The 19,069-nt window shown below is 33.8% G+C and overlaps 3 protein-coding genes across 3 annotated transcripts; 2 read left to right on the top strand and 1 right to left on the bottom strand.

Annotated features, from left to right (window-relative positions):
* Positions 1–2,315: 2,315 nt before the first annotated feature.
* On the top strand, positions 2,316–6,420 carry LOC137838165 (uncharacterized). The gene is made up of 2 exons (XM_068647412.1): positions 2,316–3,191; positions 5,496–6,420. Exons 1-2 carry the CDS (start codon positions 2,590–2,592, stop codon positions 6,154–6,156), a joined length of 1,263 nt encoding a protein of 420 aa, XP_068503513.1. The 5' UTR covers positions 2,316–2,589; the 3' UTR covers positions 6,157–6,420.
* A 1,699-nt stretch (positions 6,421–8,119) lies between these two features.
* LOC137838164 (acid phosphatase 1-like) lies at positions 8,120–11,765 on the top strand. The gene is made up of 3 exons (XM_068647411.1): positions 8,120–8,671; positions 11,151–11,360; positions 11,443–11,765. The coding sequence occupies exons 1-3, from the start codon at positions 8,304–8,306 to the stop codon at positions 11,618–11,620; spliced, it is 756 nt and encodes a 251-aa protein (XP_068503512.1). The 5' UTR covers positions 8,120–8,303; the 3' UTR covers positions 11,621–11,765.
* Positions 11,766–12,506: 741 nt separating this feature from the next.
* LOC137838163 (leucine-rich repeat extensin-like protein 4) lies at positions 12,507–13,959 on the bottom strand. Its single transcript, XM_068647410.1, has one exon. It carries the CDS (start codon positions 13,957–13,959, stop codon positions 12,676–12,678), a length of 1,284 nt encoding a protein of 427 aa, XP_068503511.1. The 3' UTR covers positions 12,507–12,675.
* Between the last annotated feature and the right edge of the window lie 5,110 nt (positions 13,960–19,069).

The raw sequence follows: 19,069 nt of genomic DNA, 5'->3' as shown, positions 1-19,069 counted from the left end.
TCATTGGGGTCATATAGAAAAATATAAATTAATTTTAATTTTTTAAAGGTATTTTTTCATCTAAACATGGCAATAGAAAAAAAAAATGCAAACATGCATTGAAGAGTTGACACTACAAATTAAAGTGCATTTTTATTGTTCATCACTACAATTTTTTATATTAATAATAATGAAAAAAATAGAAATGCGCCGTCAAGTCAAAGATTATAGAAAGGAAATGAATATTGCTACCTTAACCATTGATTCTACAAAGGAAAATTTGTGTCTTTGTCTGTCCAAATCCAATTCCTTTTACAATGTGATGACAGCCCAAATCCAGCTGTTTAGGACCCACAAACCATAACAGGATCCATTTTTTCCCCTTATCTTATAATATGCTAATAAATATGTACATTAACTTTTATGTTCTATATCATTTAAAACAAATTACAATTAAGTTAATTTCTATTTCGATGAATTTTAAACTTTAAAACGGACAATGTTTTGAATATAATGATTAATTTTAATAATATTATCTCAACTAATTTGAGGTCAGAACATTAACGCTGTTTGTGGGACGAAATAAGATTCAAAACGTTTTTCTTAGTCTTTGATTAAAGTTTGTTCTAATACGTTCAATAGTTTCACATCGTTTAGTAGTCAAGATTAGTAATATTTTATATATATATTCTTCCCTTAGCGAAATGGTTTTTAAAAATAAAATTGGAATGAAGTTTTAAAGCTAGGAGATGAATAATGCTTATGGTGATTGATCTTAAATATTTAAAAATATTATATTTGAATAATTTAAAAAAAATATTTAAATGGTTACAAACTTTTTTTTTTCATTGTTTTGAATGAGATGGAATTCAATGATTAATACCATTAAAAGCCTTTAACCCATATTCCATAAGAATTAGTCGAAGCTAATTTCATAATTAGCAGAAAAGTTTGTTTTGTTGTAGGTTGGCTCATTCATTAATTTGACTACATGATCTTCTTTATGATTTAATAACAAAGGGAAAATTTTAATCTTAGAAATTAGGTCAGGATTCATACGAACATGTTCAAAAGCTTAATCATTGTTCAGTACAACATTAGGTTGACCTATAAATAACAACAGTTAAACAGAAGTTGGATTCATTTTTTTGCAATTTAAAATTAAATTATATATATTAAAATTTAAAAATAAAATTATTAAAAAACTGATGAAAGGGATTTGGATTTTTAACCTATTGGATCAAGTTTTAATGGACCAACGTTAAAATAAACAAAAAAGTAACTGACCAAAATTTTCTTGGAACCATTCATATTATCACCAAATATGCATGTTAGCATAAACAATGGTGCATAATTTTTGTTTCGTTAAAGACAAATGAAAAAAAATAAAAACGATTCTTCACATGATCCTTAGGATGAAGACAATGTCATACATACTCCATCTAGCTGTTTCAGGTGCGAACAAGCAAATTAAGAAATAATTAAGTCTTTGTCTATGTACTTCTTCTCATTTCATTTTGATTATTGCATTCTAAAAATGGTTTAATTAACCTTTGGATTTTAAATGTATGTTTTACTTCTCGATCGGTCGATCTATTTTTTCTTCTTATTTTTTAAAACGATGGACCTTCACTTTTATACTCCTCATTTTCATGAACTTCAAATTCGAATGATACCTGCAAAAGACACTTTGACGCTTAAGTGAGATTTCGATGTTCGATAGTCGTACTATCAATACTGAATGATGACATACTTTATTATTGGAATTTGTGCCTATTTATATGATTATCATGGGTTTTTGGTTGTTATTGGTTAAATTAGGATTTTGGATTATGATCAATAGCGTATTACTTAATGCTTGACCATTGATTAATTTTGTTGATATTCTGTTTAGGTCTAATAATTTTAATCGTGTCGACCTTAATCGAATACTGGGTATCCAAGTGTGGTACGAATCCGATGGAGAATGTATTGTTATTATGTACTGTTAAAATGCATAATTAATGAATTTCGACTGAAGAAAAAAAATTACAATATTAAAAGATTGTTATAAAGTAATTTTTATTGAATGATAACAATAACTGAAAATAAGTGAAGGAGAGAAAAAGTTTATGGAATTGGAAGAGGAACATTCTAATGAATGTACACAAAATATTTCATAGTAAGAAGTATAAATAAATAAAATATTTTTTTAAATTAAATATTCTTTCTTTATCTAATATACATTAGCTGTGATTAGTAAATTTTATTAAATAAATAAAAAAGAGATTCAATTTTATTTCTGTATTTGCAATAAATATTGGGAGGGAAGTTTTAGAAGTAAAAGAGAATTTTGCAAGTATAAATAGCCACCATCACAAAGCTCACCATGCGTCATCGTCTTGTCGTAAAACCCCATGTAAACAAAAATTTCACACACCAGACCCTAATGAAACAGAGACAGTGAAACAGAGACAATGAAACAGAGACAGAGACAGAGAAAGCAGTGAAACTGTAACATAACATAACATCATTGTCCTCTCAACAACAACTGCTACATGTTTTGGAAAAGCCATTAACGTTAGAAGAGGTCGTTCACTTTCAGTTTCAGATTCAGTTTCATCAGCAACAATGGATCCTTGCCCCTTCGTGCGTCTCATGGTGGATTCTCTCGCTCTAAACCTTCCCTCCGCCGCCAAAGCCCCACCGAACTCCGGCGTGCACCCTTCCACCACCCCATGCTTCTGCAAAATCCGCACCACCAACTTCCCCTCCCAAACCGCGCTCCTCCCTCTCTCTCCCTCTTCCTCCTCCGCTCCCGACGCCGTCACCGCCGCCCCCGGCTTCCACCTCGACTCCGCGGCCCTCCGCCGCCCCATCTCCCTCCGTCTCGCCGTCTACTCCGGCAGCACCGCCCGTGCGTGCGGAGTCGCCGCCGCCAAGCTCCTCGGGCGCCTCACCCTCACCCTCGACCTCGCCTCCGCTCGGGACCGCCCCATCACCTTCCACAGCGGGTGGCTCAGCCTCCGCAGGAACAAAAGCGGGTCCGAAACGAACCGAAAGCCCTCGACTCGGCTCCACATTGTGGTCCGGTCTGAACCGGATCCGCGGTTCGTGTTTCAGTTCGGCGGCGAACCGGAGTGTAGCCCGGTGGTTTTCCAGATTCAGGAGAATAATATCAGACAGCCTGTCTTCAGTTGTAAGTTCAGCGCTGATCGTAACTCAAGATCAAGGTCAGTGTTTCACCAATTTTTCTTTTTCTACTTTTTATCATAATAATAATAATAATAATAATAAATTGATATATTAACAACTTATCCCAATTTTCAACTTCATTTTATGAAATAATCAAAATAATAATAGTTAATAACTAAAATAATAATAGTTTGACAGCTCCAATATATAATATCTAATTAATAATATGAAGGAAGTTTATTTTTATTATTTCATAAACTAATGAAAATTTAAGCAAGATAATAGAATTCTAAATTGTTGTAAATTGTAAATATATCATTTTTCTAATAATAATAATAATATGGTGCATTTTAGTTTTCAATCACTATATCTGCTACTGTGTGCCATATTTTCTAAATCAACCAACCACCCTAACACATACACTTCATCTTTTTCACCTTTTTCCATTTACATATCTTAAAAACTAAATATCTTTATAATTTCCGTGGTAACACATGTGAAATAAAATAAAAATTGTTATTTTTGTTTGAATTTTATCTTCTTCTTCATGTTTTGATTAGAGATCAGGTCGTTCGAATATAGTCACATCTTATTAGGGGGAGTATGTAGTTTTCTATGATAACCAAACTTAATTACATTTTTTTTTTTGTATTTTTCACATTGTTCTTCAATTGAAGTTTCAATCATACTGAACTTTATTGCAACCTTTTATCATAAAGTTAAATTTTTAATTGAAAAGTTATACAAAAAAGTACTTGAGTGAGTGGACCTAAGTTTTGGCGGATTTAGATTCTCGTTTGAGCATTTATTATTACCATATTGTAACTTTTATTGATTTTTTAATAATTGCTTAAAAATTTAGATTTAACAACTTGAATCTTTAAGTGATAATGGATGTAAAAGTGTATACATTTTGTTCCATTCAATTATTAGGCACATTCTATTGTTTGGGATTAAAGATATGTTTTTATAATATATCTTATAATTTCTATATAGTTTTAGATTTATTTTTTTACATCCATATAAAATATGAGGAGTAGTTGTATTTTTGTAGTAGTAAATAGGAAAGTTTTGTTATGCAAGGAGGATTATTGGTGTGGGTGGTGGGGCTAATATGTTTGGTTAATTATAGTAATGAATTAAGGTGTGGTTAGGCATGTGGGTTGTCCATTTCTATGGAGTTGCTACCTAACCATCACCACATGCTTAGTCTCCTCTCACCTTATCCACCTCACTTCATTTTCATGATTCTCTTCTCCTCCCTCCCTACCTGGATCATTTCATTACAGATGCAAAACTCATCTTATAAGTCGGTATAAGTCGATTTGATAAAGTTGAGTTAAGTTTAAAATCTACTTATACATATAGTATCAGAGTCGTCTACAACTTATCCTAACGAGAATTTGTTGACCTTATCAGATTATTCGCTATCGAGTCGTTATCAGACCATCCATGAATATATAGTTCCAGACACGAGTTGGTTTCAGTACATGTTTGAAACCAGCCCTGAAATCACATAAAAAAGTTAAAAGAAAGTAGAATCAACTAAATGTTTGACAAGTTCAAATTAGGTTATCCTTGCATGTGCCCTGTATCTGGCTGCATACACCCATGGCCCATGTTTGGTCAAACAGACAGTCTGGGATTCTCCAAACTGTGAAACTTAACAGCCGTGGATTCCCTGCCATGTGCCACTGATCTGCTTGCAGTCTCCATATCTTGTTCTTTATTATATATCATACACCATGTTTCACATTTTTATTAGGTTGTTTCTTGTCATACTGAACTAATCAATGACTTTCTCATATGTTTTTCAATTTACCTATACTTCTTAATCAGTTCTCAACCACATATCCTTTTATTTTCTTTACGTATAAGACAGACACATCTGATATTGATACTCGAAGATATAACTGCATAATTATTATGTTTTATGAAATTCTATATTGTACTTGTATAGACTTTATGGGTGAGAGAGTGTCTTTTGAATCCACCTTCACTTCATCCTTCTAGTTCTTCCTTTCCTCCTATCATCCTATGTCACTCGTGTTTTCAGAATTACTTTCCGGTCTCTCGGTCTGGAATAGTAACCGTAGCAACTCCGAAAATTAAGTCAGTATTTATGTTAATTATTCTCTAGAAAAACTAAAAAACTGAAACAAATATTTTATCTATTTATACTTGGATTTATTAGATTAATCACATATTTTAATCCTTCTACTTATCTCTTATTAATTGATTTTTTTGTACTTTGTTGTGTGATTTTCCACATAATATTTCCACTAAAATGTATAATTTCTGATACACTGTTCATGTTTTGTTTGTTAATGTTGGAAATGCAGGTCTCTGCCCTCAGATTTTGGAAACAATCCGAGTAGATGGAGGAGAAGCTTGAAGGGTGTTAGAGAGCGTCATGGGAGGGAGAGAAAGGGTTGGATGGTGACGATCCATGATCTCTCAGGCTCACCGGTTGCTGCTGCCTCCATGATCACTCCATTTGTCCCTTCCCCTGGTTCCGACAGAGTCTCAAGATCAAACCCAGGTGCATGGCTCATTCTGCGCCCCAATGGAGCCTCCGTGAGCAGCTGGAAGCCATGGGGTCGTCTAGAAGCATGGCGAGAGAGAGGTCCCATAGATGGCTTGGGCTACAAGTTTGAGCTTGTTGCAGAGAATGGCCCTGGCAATGGCATACCCATTGCTGAGGCCACAATGAATGTGAAAAAGGGTGGTCAATTCTGCATTGACTACAAAGTGATGAGGGATTCAGGGTTGAGTTCAAGGTTACCAGGAAAAGGGTTTGTGATGGGTTCCTCTGTGGAGGGTGAAGGCAAAGTTAGCAAGCCTCTGGTGCAAGTTGGAGCACAGCATGTGACATGCATGGCTGATGCTGCTTTGTTCATTGCACTCTCTGCTGCCATTGATCTTAGCATGGATGCATGCCAGCTCTTTTCCCATAAACTGAGGAAAGAGCTTTGCCATGAAGAACATGAAGTCAAATACTAAACTCTGCTCCTTAAATTATCTGTTTGTTACCATCTTCTGCAGTGATGGCCAATGTGTTCCTGCTAGATGCATTGGGTTTGAGCTTAGATAGATTTGGTGTTAGGAAATCATAGTTACTTGTTTTGTGGTGGTTGGAGTTTCTAAACAGCAGAAATTAGAAGGTGATTTTGGCAGCATTTTTTTGCAGTGAACTGTACAGACAAACAAACAAACATCTGTTTAATTTTTCAAATATTTATTTATTATTTTCTTATGTCTTTCTAATGATGTTTGGTTCTGCATCTCATAACAATTAATGTCTGTTACTTTTTTCTAAACCTTAATTAACTCTTCTACAGTAGTACAAGTTTCAATACTCTGGTTAATAGACTCTTGGGTTTAGGCAAAAGAGGATAAAGGAAACAATAAGGAATCACAGAAACAAAAGCAATTCTTTTGTTAACAGAACTGTACCAAGATTATCATATTAAGTTTCTGAAACCATAGTAGGAACTTGTAATTAAGTGAGAAGAGATTGCAACCAAAGTAACTCAATAGCAACAACAAGATCACAAAACTGAGCCTCAATGCTATTTCTGGACACAACTTTGTACTTTGGTGAACACCAAGAAATAAGGTTGTTTCACTAGATAAACACAAGAGCCTATTGTAGATTTTCTGTCATCAATCAGAAAATGCTTAAAGAGTAAGTTGAACAGGCTTCTTAAAATGAAGCCTATAGCCAATGGTGGTTGTAAATATCCCACTTCTTTTCACAACTTTTCAGTGATGCCCGTGAGTGATGTATATATTGACAAACTTTGTTAAAGACCTATAAAATAAGGGTAAGAAACAACATCAAAACCATGAGATGTGAGTTGCAGATCTTACACCATTGGAGTTGGGAAATATTTGTGTTCCAAACAAGAGTATAGACGATCTCAAACCTAGAACATTCAAGGAACCTAGAACATTCAAGGAACCTAGAACATTTAAGGTGGTAAAAAATAAGTATATTCTTTACCGTATGTATTAGATTATCTTTCTCTAGAGTGTAATCCGGTATATATGGATCAAATTCTAATTTTTTTGCCTTTGTTATGATTCTCTGTTAATTGAGCGATTAAAATTAATTGATTAAAATTCCTTAACTTATGTTACGATATTACTTTAAAAATATAGGTAAGAAAACGATCAATAAATTATCAACCATAGGATCAGCCATGACTTACCATTTGAAATCATGCATGCTTGTCCATTGACCAGTATGGTCCTTTTTGGATCAATTTTAGATTTATTCAAGTTCAAGGCCTTCAAGTTAAAATTGGACCAAAAAATGATCAATTAATAATTGTAGTAAATATTTGAGAAAGTAGTCTAATCCAATTTTTAGATAATAACTCAAATACATCCAATGAGTTATAAGACATTAGGTTTAAATTTTAGATTTAAATAAAATCTTTTAGTTCAATTCAATCAAAGTCCCATTTAGATTTAACACTACCCAGAATTTCAGAATTTTAAGTAGAGACAAATAAATATTTGTTATGGTATTTAAATCATTTGATAAAAATTAAAATTTTAAAATTTAAATAATATTAATTAAGATTAAGATACTAATATAAGAATTAACTTCAACTTATGAAATAGCCCCATAGAAGAAGAAAATTCTTAATGCTCCAACAAAAATTCATAGAAATAAGGTATGATATTTTTAGGCAGAACAAGAATACAGAGTCAACTTTTTATTTTTAGAATGCAACGAGTGTTTCTATTTTAGTAAAACTTTAAAAAGAATGTCTATATCAACACTGTTTAAAATTTAAATTAACACATCTTTTTTAATCCGATTTATTTAATTTTGATGAAAAAAATAAAAATAAAAAAGTCATTTTAGTTCATGTGTTTGTTTTCTCTTTTTTATTGCATAAGTTTTTTTTTTTTTAAAGTAAAATATAAATTTAGAAAGTTAAAAAAAACAAATATTCAGGATCAGGTTTTTGCAAGCCCATAAAACCCAACACGATGCGAACGAAGAGTGATTATTTTCAGTTTCATTTTGAAAACCATTTTTTTCTTTCTCCTTTTTATTTTATATATAGAAAAAAGAAAAAGAAAAGCAGTCGCCGGAGCCCGGGTCCGTTCTGAGGCCTAACAGTTTTCCGGCGATGGATTCCGGCGTGTGTCTGTTGTCCCTGCTGGTGGCTCTCTCAACGCTCAGCCACGTTCTTTCGGAGCCGATCCTCAGGTTGCCGTCGGAGAAGGCGATCTCGAGCGATTACTGCGACAGCTGGAGGCTGGCGGTGGAGACGAACAATGCGGGGCCGTGGGAGCGCGTGCCGGCGAATTGCGTGGATTTCGTGGCTGAGTACATTTCCGGAGAGAGGTACCGGAGGGACTGCGAAGTGGTCGGGAATTTGTCGCTGGCGTTCGCGAGGAGCGTGAGATTGGTCGGAGACGGACGAGATGCGTGGGTGTTCGATATCGATGAGACGCTCCTCTCCAACGTGCCTTACTATGAAGACATTGGATTCGGGTAAGCGATGATGTTGTTGATTGGTTTTAGATTTTTGCTTTTGTAGCCCTTGAATTTTGATTGGAATGTGTGTACTCAAGTTCATTAGGGTTCAACCTAAGAGGCTCAAACACGTAGCGTGTCTGTGTTTCATATACACATCGGATAAGATATTCCAAAATCTTCAATTCAAAAAATATTTCAATATTTTAACACGAATTTAATACAATTTTAATGACAGAAATACATATTTTTTTAAATTTAAATTTATTATATAAAATTTTATTATGATTGCAAAATTAATAAACAAATCTTTCAGGTTTTACTCATATTAGTAATCTATTTAGCACAAATTCTAACACAGACACACTAATACGACACAGACACAGACACTCTGTATAATCTCTAAAATGTAGGATACTGAAAGACATATCTATATATTATATAAATTGACAATAAAGATTTATGTGCACAAGTATGTTCTAAATTATTTTTTGGAGCAGAAAGATGTTTTTCCATGACTGGTTCAAAATGATTTGTTTCTTATTTTTATAATTATAATAAAAATTTATACAATAAATTTGAGTTTTTAGAAAATTATTGTGTTTTTCTTTTTTAAAATTATGTTAGAACTTTATTAAAATTATCAGAAATCCAACTAATATTTATTGAATTGGACACGGATACGTGTATTCTATGTGTCGATCGACACCGACATGTAATTATGGTAGATTTTCTAACCTACTCTTTTAAATAACCATTTATATGAAATAATGGTACGAAAGGCTGTTGAAGTTTATTGATAGACTCCAATTGCATCCACTGTAGTCACTATGGATGCATATGTCCAATTGACACGTATGAAAGAATTAATGTTGGACCTGTCAGATCTCTGGGCGGTCATGTGAACATTAGTCGTTGAAGGTCTATAGAATGTCCATTTTTATGAAATCTTAGACTAAACATGTGTATTAAATAAAATAAGAGCTCGTTGTCGTAAAAAATGAGAATTATAAATTTGGATTTAACAGCCATATAATATCCAAATTTATCTCATGGGTTGAAAGTTCTGCATGGATTTGCTTTGAAGCTTTTTAACCAAAAGCAAGAAAGAGACAAAGGGGATGGGCAGTGCGATGTTTATCTTATGGGTGGGTCAATGATATGAAAAAGATGCATGGGTAGCTCAAAGTATGATGCAATGCCATTGTTATACGCTTATATGCTTGCTGGAGTTGTTTTATTCTTAGGTAGTGCAGTTCTTATGCTTTGTCCAAAGTAATTATAATATAAATTGCATTAGCTTACCAAAACAATATCTAAATTTATTTATTACATTTAAATTGTTCCATTTAGCAGTGAGAAAATGGTTTACTGGATAAAAAAAGGTCTGAGACTTAATTATTTGATCAAATAGTTTAGATGGGTGATCATTGTATTAAATAAGTTTTTATTATCTGTGTAAGTTGTTTTTATAATTCGGGTTGAAACAATATTAAATTGAGGTATATTTATTTTAATCAGCAAAACAAAAATGAATAAATGGGAGTATTTAGGGATACTCAACCATGTAGCCATCAGAAAAGATATCCCACTACATATATCCCCCATATGGACCTGCCTTGGCATTGGTTAGCACTATGTCAATTAATTTGCTGTTACACATAGGATTCTTTTATATCTCTCATCTACTATTAACTTCCTTCCCTGCCTTGAGCTTCCATGACAACCGAGTGTTTGGATTAAAATTTGTATACCTATATTTGGATTAAAATTTGTACAACTATGTTTGGGTTAAAATAAGTTTGTAAAACAAGCTTACAAGATTAACTTAACCTAAGTCTTACTTCTATGAAACTGAGATTTCAGGCAAAATCTCAATGTACAGTAACCAAATATTTTCGAAGTTGATTTTTCTTTCCAAACTGAATTTGGAACAATCCAAACTTAAAACCACACATAGCCTAAATTGTTTTCATATCATATTTAAAAAAGAAAAATTAAGCACATGCCTACTTCACTTATTAAGTCTAAATAACTGTAAATAAACTTTTTCAAATGCATTTTTTCTTATCATATATCTTGCAGCGGGAATCTTTAGTTGAGAATCTGTTTTGGATGTAAGTTCTGATGGGCGTTAAAAGTCGTGGATGTATGACACTCGATGAAACTAGCCTTTAAGAAAAGGAAATCTGAACTGTTTTGAAGATGGGTTTCTTCAAATGTAATGTAATCATTAAGGATTCTGTTATTTTCACGAATTGAAAACGTTGCCTAAAGGTAAAGAATAACTGAAAGTCATAACTAACATAGATGCTATGTGGTTGCTATTCCTAGTCGGAAGTTAATTTTAGCCAAAAGACTTCGTGTTCTTTCTTTCAATAAAAAAATGAGTGAAATCTGAAATCTAGAAGTGATTTTCTTAATAGATGGCAGTTGCTTTATGTGAATTTCTTTGTTAGAGTTGATTATGGCTTTTGTTTCTAACTTTGAACTGCAGGTTTGAGATCTTCAATGAGACTTCCTTTGATGCTTGGGTGAACTCGGCTGCTGCCCCAGCTTTGGTACCCAATTTGATTTTGTATAACGAGCTTAAGGAATTGGGGTTCAGGATATTTCTCTTAACTGGGAGGAGTGAGTATCAAAGGAATGCCACGGAGGCAAACCTTATGCTTTCAGGGTACAGAAATTGGGAGAGACTTATCTTAAGGTACATAAATTACTGGTTCTTGGAAATATGTGTCTTGTTTTATTGAACAAGTTTCAACTGATATTCTTTGTCAATGAAACAGAGAGTCTTATGATAAAGGCAAACCTGCCATTAGTTACAAGTCTGAGAAGAGAGAAGAGTTGGAGAACGAAGGTTACAGGATTCATGGGAGCTCTGGGGATCAGTGGAGTGATTTGTGGGGTTATGCAGTTGCTGCACGGTCTTTCAAACTCCCAAACCCAATGTACTATATTCCATAGCAATGTCTTCTCAGAAATCTGTATTATGTTTCACGATTGGATTGCTCAGTTGTTGTACCCTACCGTGATTTTTCATGGTAATATAATATAATGTTTGTTGTCTGTTGGAACATGGTAATCTAAAACCGAGGAATGATTCTCTTCATTTTAGTGTACAATGGTGCTGAAGCTTGAATCTAGAATCTAGAATCTCATGCAAATTATTCAAACCTCTAACTAGATCGACATCAGGGTGTTTTTTGAGGAATAATTTTAAATCTTTTTCAAACAAGAGCTTCATAATAGTTGTCTCACTAAACAAAACAAAAATAACGTTTTCTATAGATTAAGATATTAAATATATTGCATTCTTATTTGATATCTGTTCATTAAATATTAAAAGAACAGATAAAAAGAAGTATCAAGGTTTAATATTACTTGATTTTGTGTTTTACTTAGCAGGTTTCACCAAATAGCACTAAATGGTTTAAATTTGTTAGGTTGTTAAAACAAGGGCACCTCTAATATGCAGTCTATGAGGTATGCATATTTATTGCTGCATTAATACCTGTCTAATAATTGGTATATCTTGAAGAATTAGCATGCCACAATGGCAATCTCATGCAATCTCCCCATTTGTATTATTGAAGTTGAATTTGGACAGGTGCACCTTTCCAAGTAATTTAGATATAACCTTGTGATGTAACCTAGTGCATTACAGTGGTGTCAAATTTAACTGTTCAGAAGCTATGAAGTAGGGTATTGTGAAGTTGTTGATGGAATAATTGGAGAACCCGTGATAAACCAGTACAAAATAGAGTAGCTAAAATCAAGCAAACATGTCACGGGAACCATAAACTAAGCTATCCATCTTTCATGATGAGGGTCAAGGTAGATAGAGTAGATATTAGAAGCATCCCAAATAATTTTCCTTTAAAATATAGGCATGTATAATTACGAATATGCACAAGGAATCTTTGAAGAACTAAATTAGCAGAATGTGAATGAAGATTGGCAGCAGTAATTAATGGAACAGCTATGACCAATCTGTAATGTAACTGATAATGCAATTACCATCAAGGAGATGGGGAAATGGGATCAATGTGCTTAGACTTACTTACAGCCATTGAACCACAAACAAGGGACCTTGGAGTGGGGATTCTGAGACAACTAAGGCTACCCCCTGGGATCATAGAGCACTCAGGTTGAGGTCTCTGCATGTCCCTTCCAGGAATGCAGTTTAGGGAGAAATCAAAACCCACATTCCTAAAGAAAAGCCTTGAGCATTGCTGGCTGAACCCCGAAAAGAAATTGTAAGCAACAGTTAGATTTGCAAGGCTTCTCAAAGAGCAGAGTACGTCTGATAACTCCCCAGAGAGCTTGTTATGAGCCAAGTTGAGAACTTCTATGTCTTGCAAGCATGACAGTGTGTCTGGCAAATGACCCATAAGTGAGTTGAAGCTCACATCCAGAACTTGCATCTCTGTGAATAGCCCCACTCCCTCAGGGATGCAACCAGTTAACTGGTTATTGAGGAATAGAATCTCCTTTATTTTAGAACCCATGAAGCCCAAACTTGCTGGGATGTTTCCACTCAACTTGTTGTTGGCCAGGTTTATCACCGAGGCTGGGGAACTACCCAAGTTTTGGGGGATTTCACCTTCAAATTGGTTGTTATTGAGAAATATTGCATCCAGATTCTTGCTGAAAAGTTCCTCGGGGAGGGCCCCAGAGAAGTAGTTGAATCTTAGGTCTAAGTAGATGAGGCCTGGCATGTACAGCGTAGCAGCAGGGAAAGGACCTGAGAGTTGGTTGTTGCTGAGGTCCAACTCTTCCAGAAACACCAGGTCTCTGAATGTATCAGGAACAGTGCCCGTGAATCTGTTAGTGTTGAGGTGGAGAAGAGACAAATCACTGAGTAGAGAGAGCTCTTTGACAAGAGTTCCTTGCAGATTTGCATGGTTGAGATCTATGCCTGCAACAACTGAGAATGCTGATGCAACCATTTCATCTTGAGGATTTGCACAGAAGACTCCTTTGTAAGAACACACATTTGGACCAACCCAACTTTCTAAAATGTTCAGAGGGTCCTCAGTGATTGCAGATTTCCAAGCTTGCAGAGCTGTGTAAGCTCCTTCAGGCTTTGGCACTGAAGATCCAGGGGGCTCTGGGCTGTTAATCCCTCCTCCGACCCAAACCGTTCCACCATTGCCACCGCCATTTCCGTTGCCAACACCAACACCAACACCTACACCAACACCAACTCCAACACCAACACCACCACCAACACTGAAGGCAGCTTTTGTTGTAATTGAATGTAGAATGAGGATGAGAAAAGCTAGAAAGCAGCTATTCTCCATTTTTAGCTGAAGATACCAAAATGCTTAATTCAAGAGGGTATGCTTCTTAACTAAGCTTGTCCAGAACCCAAATAAGGTTGCTACATTGAAGAGAGTGGTGGACTGGTGGTGGTGGGGCTGATTATGCTCCCTTTCATTTTTCCCATTTTCTTTTTAGTTTATGTAATGCGTTTGTTGGAGGTATACCTTTGTACACCTTTTTCTGTACAGATGTTGACTTGCTTTGAGTGAAAATTTCTGTGTCAGAACAGTGTGGCTAGGTGACATGGTCTCACTAATCACCAATCACCACAACTTTTATGGTGCTTATTATTAGTGGCTACAGACAAACAAACGATCTTTCATTGTTGTGCTCTTATTTACAGACTAGAAAATAACAATAACAGATCATTAGTTAACCATAGAGCAATGATTAAATTTTTCTTTTTAAATATTTAAAGCAGTTTCATTAACTTGAATTTAAAATTATCAGTTAAACTAAAATGATCTCATTATTGAGCATTCACATGAAAACACATGATACACATAGCATCTAAACAAGATTTTGGCTATTGTAAACGACATTAGTGAAAATGAAAAGGTGTTTGCCAGTTGTGATTATCTCCAGAAAGCACAAGGGCCAAGTTGATGTGTACCCGGCATGGCTGTGTATGAGCATTAGAGCATATAACTTTGTTGACACTCTTTCGTCCTTTTGGAAACTCTAAAACATTTAAGATATTTGATTCTGTGGATCTCATTTTGTACCAAGCAATAAGAAGAAAAACAAAAGGATGAAAAATACAAGGTACTTTTAACTGAGGGGCTGGTAGAGAGAATTTAATTTGTGATGAATGGTTGCCAGTTGGTAGCTACTATCTACCAAATATCCGTGCCTGCTGCAGTGCTTTATAAGAAGTTCTTAAAAACTCTAATTAAATTTCATTTATTTTTAGAATAGCCTTGTTTTTTTCCCTAATCAAACTATTCCCAATGAATAGCTCGTTATTGCTACTCCCACTTCAATTCATTTTTGTGAATAAGAGGATAAAGGGTGGCAAAAGAAGCAGCAAAAAATACACATTGCAGCAAGAAACCCTTTACTTTTCTAGTTCTCCACTTGTCATGATGACAAATTAGTCTATTATAAATTGCCAAATTAAACACTTCCCAACTGAGAAACTCTAAATCTTGGAGAAAAAATAAAATAATCAAAAGGGTATGAGCAAAAGGGGGCATTGAATATCATGAGGCATACAGGGTACAAAAAGTTTCCCGACAGTGGAGGAATTTTTTGTTTTTGAATTGATTTTGTGAGTAGTGCTCCCAAATTTATACTATTGAATGGCAATTTCTAAAGTTCAACAAAAGTTAGTGACATTCAGTGTTGAGTTCCCTTCCTAACTTTTGTAAATGATGAAAAAACATGTTCCAGCAACCAATCATTAGCCTGAGGAAGTCTGGTTTGAAAACTGAGGGGAGAGAAAGGTATCGCACGCTATTCTGATTACTAGACAAAAGCAGCTAGCTTCCAACTTCTATGGCTGGTCAAGAACATTCGTTCCAATTACAAAACAAATAAAGGGAAAGATTCCTCTTGTTCATCTCTTCTGCAACACCAGAGAAACTCAATGAATTAAGTATACTTTATGATGCCATAGTGATATTCACAAATTCAAATGGAGAGAGTTAAGAAGTCCAACACATGAACATAAATTTGTCATCCAAGCCTGTTTGCTTTTGTGGATGTACTGTTCATAGTCAAAGAAGTGAGAGAATATCAGTTATTTGAATCCAGGGTTGTGAGGAAGAGAAATAGAAGATATACCTGTCAACCGTAAATATCCTCTCTTCTCAAAATAAAGAGATGTAGAGAGAAAGTCATGTCAGTCTCTCTTATTTCGAATTTACTCTAATTTATTCTAGTGATTCACATGGTCACAGTGCTTCATTTGGTTTCACGTGGGCACTGTGACATAAAGTGTGATTGATCTTGTCCCTAACTTGATCAAATATAGTTAAGATCTAAAGTATCATACTTTAGAAATATAAGAATTAAAATGATTGTTTTTAAAATATAAAAAGAAAGACAATTCTTGAAGCCTAGAACATCATTTATTCATAAAACTCTTTGTTATACAATAATCTGAGAACTGAGAAAGTGACACACAGAATCTATGGTTGAGTAATATGACAGGTCTTACTCAAACTAAGCATTATGTGATTCCAAAATTGTAAAGCTATGTGAAACCAAAACTTTGTGAAATCCCAGAAGTTATTTATTGCCAAATGCAATGGGGAAGGCATAATGATATTAGGGAAATGAATGAGAGTATCTGCTACATTCTTTGGTGATGGCTTGAATTTAGTCAAACACTTTAAATTAATAGCTACTTGCATGTGCTCTCAGCAATATCAAGTGAATAGTTAGCAGTTAGGTGTGGTGTGGTCACGTGTAATTATTGCAACATGGGTTTGATTTAGGTCCCATCTTCAATCCTTTGGGTTGTTGCTGCATAAATGCTATGTTCCTTTGCTTTTACTTCTCCATCTATTCTCATCATCAACATATTGCTGTCCTGCATGTGTACCTTAGTTGGATTAGGACTTGGTCACACAAAATGCTGCATCAAATATTTTCTTTTACTAAATGAAATCATGTGATCTTGGTCTCATTGGATATAATCCTAGGAACTACATGGGCTGAAATTGGTCATATGGAAAAAATATCACAAGATAGTAGTGAGTAGGATAATTGTTGATAAGAAGGTAGACTTTTTTTGGAGTCTATTATGCCTCATTGTGTATTTTATTTTATGACATATATCAATTTTCTTTATTCTGTGTTTTTTTTTTAACACCAGATATCAATTTTCTTTATTTCGTGTTTAGAACATGTTCCTTCTTCTTATATGAATTTTGGTTTAGTATTTTTTTATGTTCATTTATTTTTTGTTTTATGTTATGTTTCATGTGATGTTAAATGATTAGTGGATTTTGAGGTACAACTAATTAAGATGACAAATTTCATAGTGATGATTAACATACATTTTTAACAGTTTGTCGATAACGATAGGATGACTTTGTAGGACGGAAAATTGAAAACGACTTTCATCAAGTTTTTAGAAGAAAAAAAAAATAATTGTTGGACACATCATTAGTTAACATAAATGGATATTAAAATGTTAACTTTGAAATTAAGAGACTAAAACTATAAAATAATGGGCAGAGATTAAGAAAAAAAAAGACCACAAAGTAATGAGATTAAAAATCTATTTTATCTTTTTTTGCATAGCCTTTTCTTTAATACACTGCTATAATTTTTGTTGGCTTTGGGCTTTTCTGGTCCATCTTGTATCCTAAAATTCTATGATCTGTTCCAGAAAGGCTATCAGAGTGGGCTTGTATAGAGACAGGCCTAGGTAGGCCATGCTCATAGCAAAAACAATGCAAATTCTTCCTACACCATATCAATTTGAATCTATACCCTATCATTTTCAAATTTTCCAAAATCACCCTTTATTCTGGATTTAAAAATTCAGAATTCAAAAATCAAAATCCCATTCCACAAAAAGAAATCCAAAATGCAAAAAATGCATTCTGAAAAAAAAATAATTCTGAAACACAAAATCTGGAATACAAAATCTGGAAATGCATATGGAAAAGAATTTCCAAAATTCATAAATATGTTCTGAAAATTTATTCCGAAAAAGAAATTCAGAAATTATTTTTTATCCACATCCTCTTTCATTTAAAGTTATTTTCGTCATTTCACATAACATTTTCTTTACCTCGTAGGGGCATTTTCATAATTTTAGTTATGTGATCTATATAAGATTAAATATGTTTTTTCATCAATTATCTTTTTATTATGAGATAGTTATGTGATCTACATAAAATTAAATATGTTTTTTCATCCTTTTATTATATCGTGAAATTAATTTTTGTTTTCAATCTAAACTTTAGATCTTTTGAATACTCATAGTAGTAAGGAAACTACTGAAATGAGTCATTTTTACATAACAAAACGAATTTTCGTTGTGTACTGTATTATATAATATTCTAACATCTATGTCAACGATAAGTTAAAATGAAATATTATAACATCGTAGTCCACACTGAAAATCTGTGTGTCACGTAAAATTTTTTTTGACAATAACTCGTTCTAATAATTTTCTTATTACAAATACCTAGAAGGTCTAAAGTTTGAACTTGAAACGAAAACCAATTTCACCTGAAAGTACATGTCCATAATATATTTAACCCATTTATATATACATTCGTCTTAAAATAACTTCCAAAAATAGAAAATAGTTGGAGGGAAATGAAGGTGTGAAATAAAAAAAAACCAAAGTGGTAGGGCCTTGAAAATTGAAGTAGGCCCAAAGCTGGGCCCATGTGGAAGAATCCAGAAAAGTTGGATAACATGCATGTTATGTTGTTATATTCCTCTTTGCAGAAGCATGTGTGAGTTCTTTATGGGACCAAATCTCTGCCACACCAACAAATTAACCCTAATTAACCCTTCTCTTCTCATATCTCCATATATATCCTCTCTTCTCTCCAAAAGCATCCAAAATCTTCCCTAAAGTGAAAGAACTCAATATCACCTTTTAGGTCTCCTTTAAATTTTAAATGCCATGTGGAAAGAGACACTTCCTCTTGATAGTTTCACATCACCAACCCACCATTTCTCTTTTCCTTCTATTCTTGTTTAATCACTTTCAATTTATCTTACAACATGCACAAAAACCTAATTAAAATATTAACTATTTTAGGAGTGTTTCAACCTTTATACATCGAACTGGTGAAAGTCTATATAAGAGTCCTAACAACAACAATAACAACTTTTTACAAACTAAACAAAGAAACACCAACTCAACATACTACTAATTCCTTGTTTTTAATCGAAAACATACCAAAAAATAACAATCTAATCTAATTACTTAATCCATAGTACATGGATCATGAGGAACAGTTCTTGTACATTGTGTAGTGTGATTTATAAATGATATGCATGTATATGTATGATTAGAAAGATCTTTCTTTTTGTAACACAGACAAAGCCCAATGCTTAGAGAAACTAGGAGTTGTGAAATGATACGTAGTCATTTAAAAAGAGCACAGAAAT

The sequence above is a fragment of the Phaseolus vulgaris genome, chromosome 4 (assembly GCF_000499845.2).
Source record: "Phaseolus vulgaris cultivar G19833 chromosome 4, P. vulgaris v2.0, whole genome shotgun sequence".
Classification (NCBI taxonomy): Eukaryota; Viridiplantae; Streptophyta; class Magnoliopsida; order Fabales; family Fabaceae; genus Phaseolus; species Phaseolus vulgaris.
This window is presented reverse-complemented; position numbering and strand designations above follow the sequence as displayed.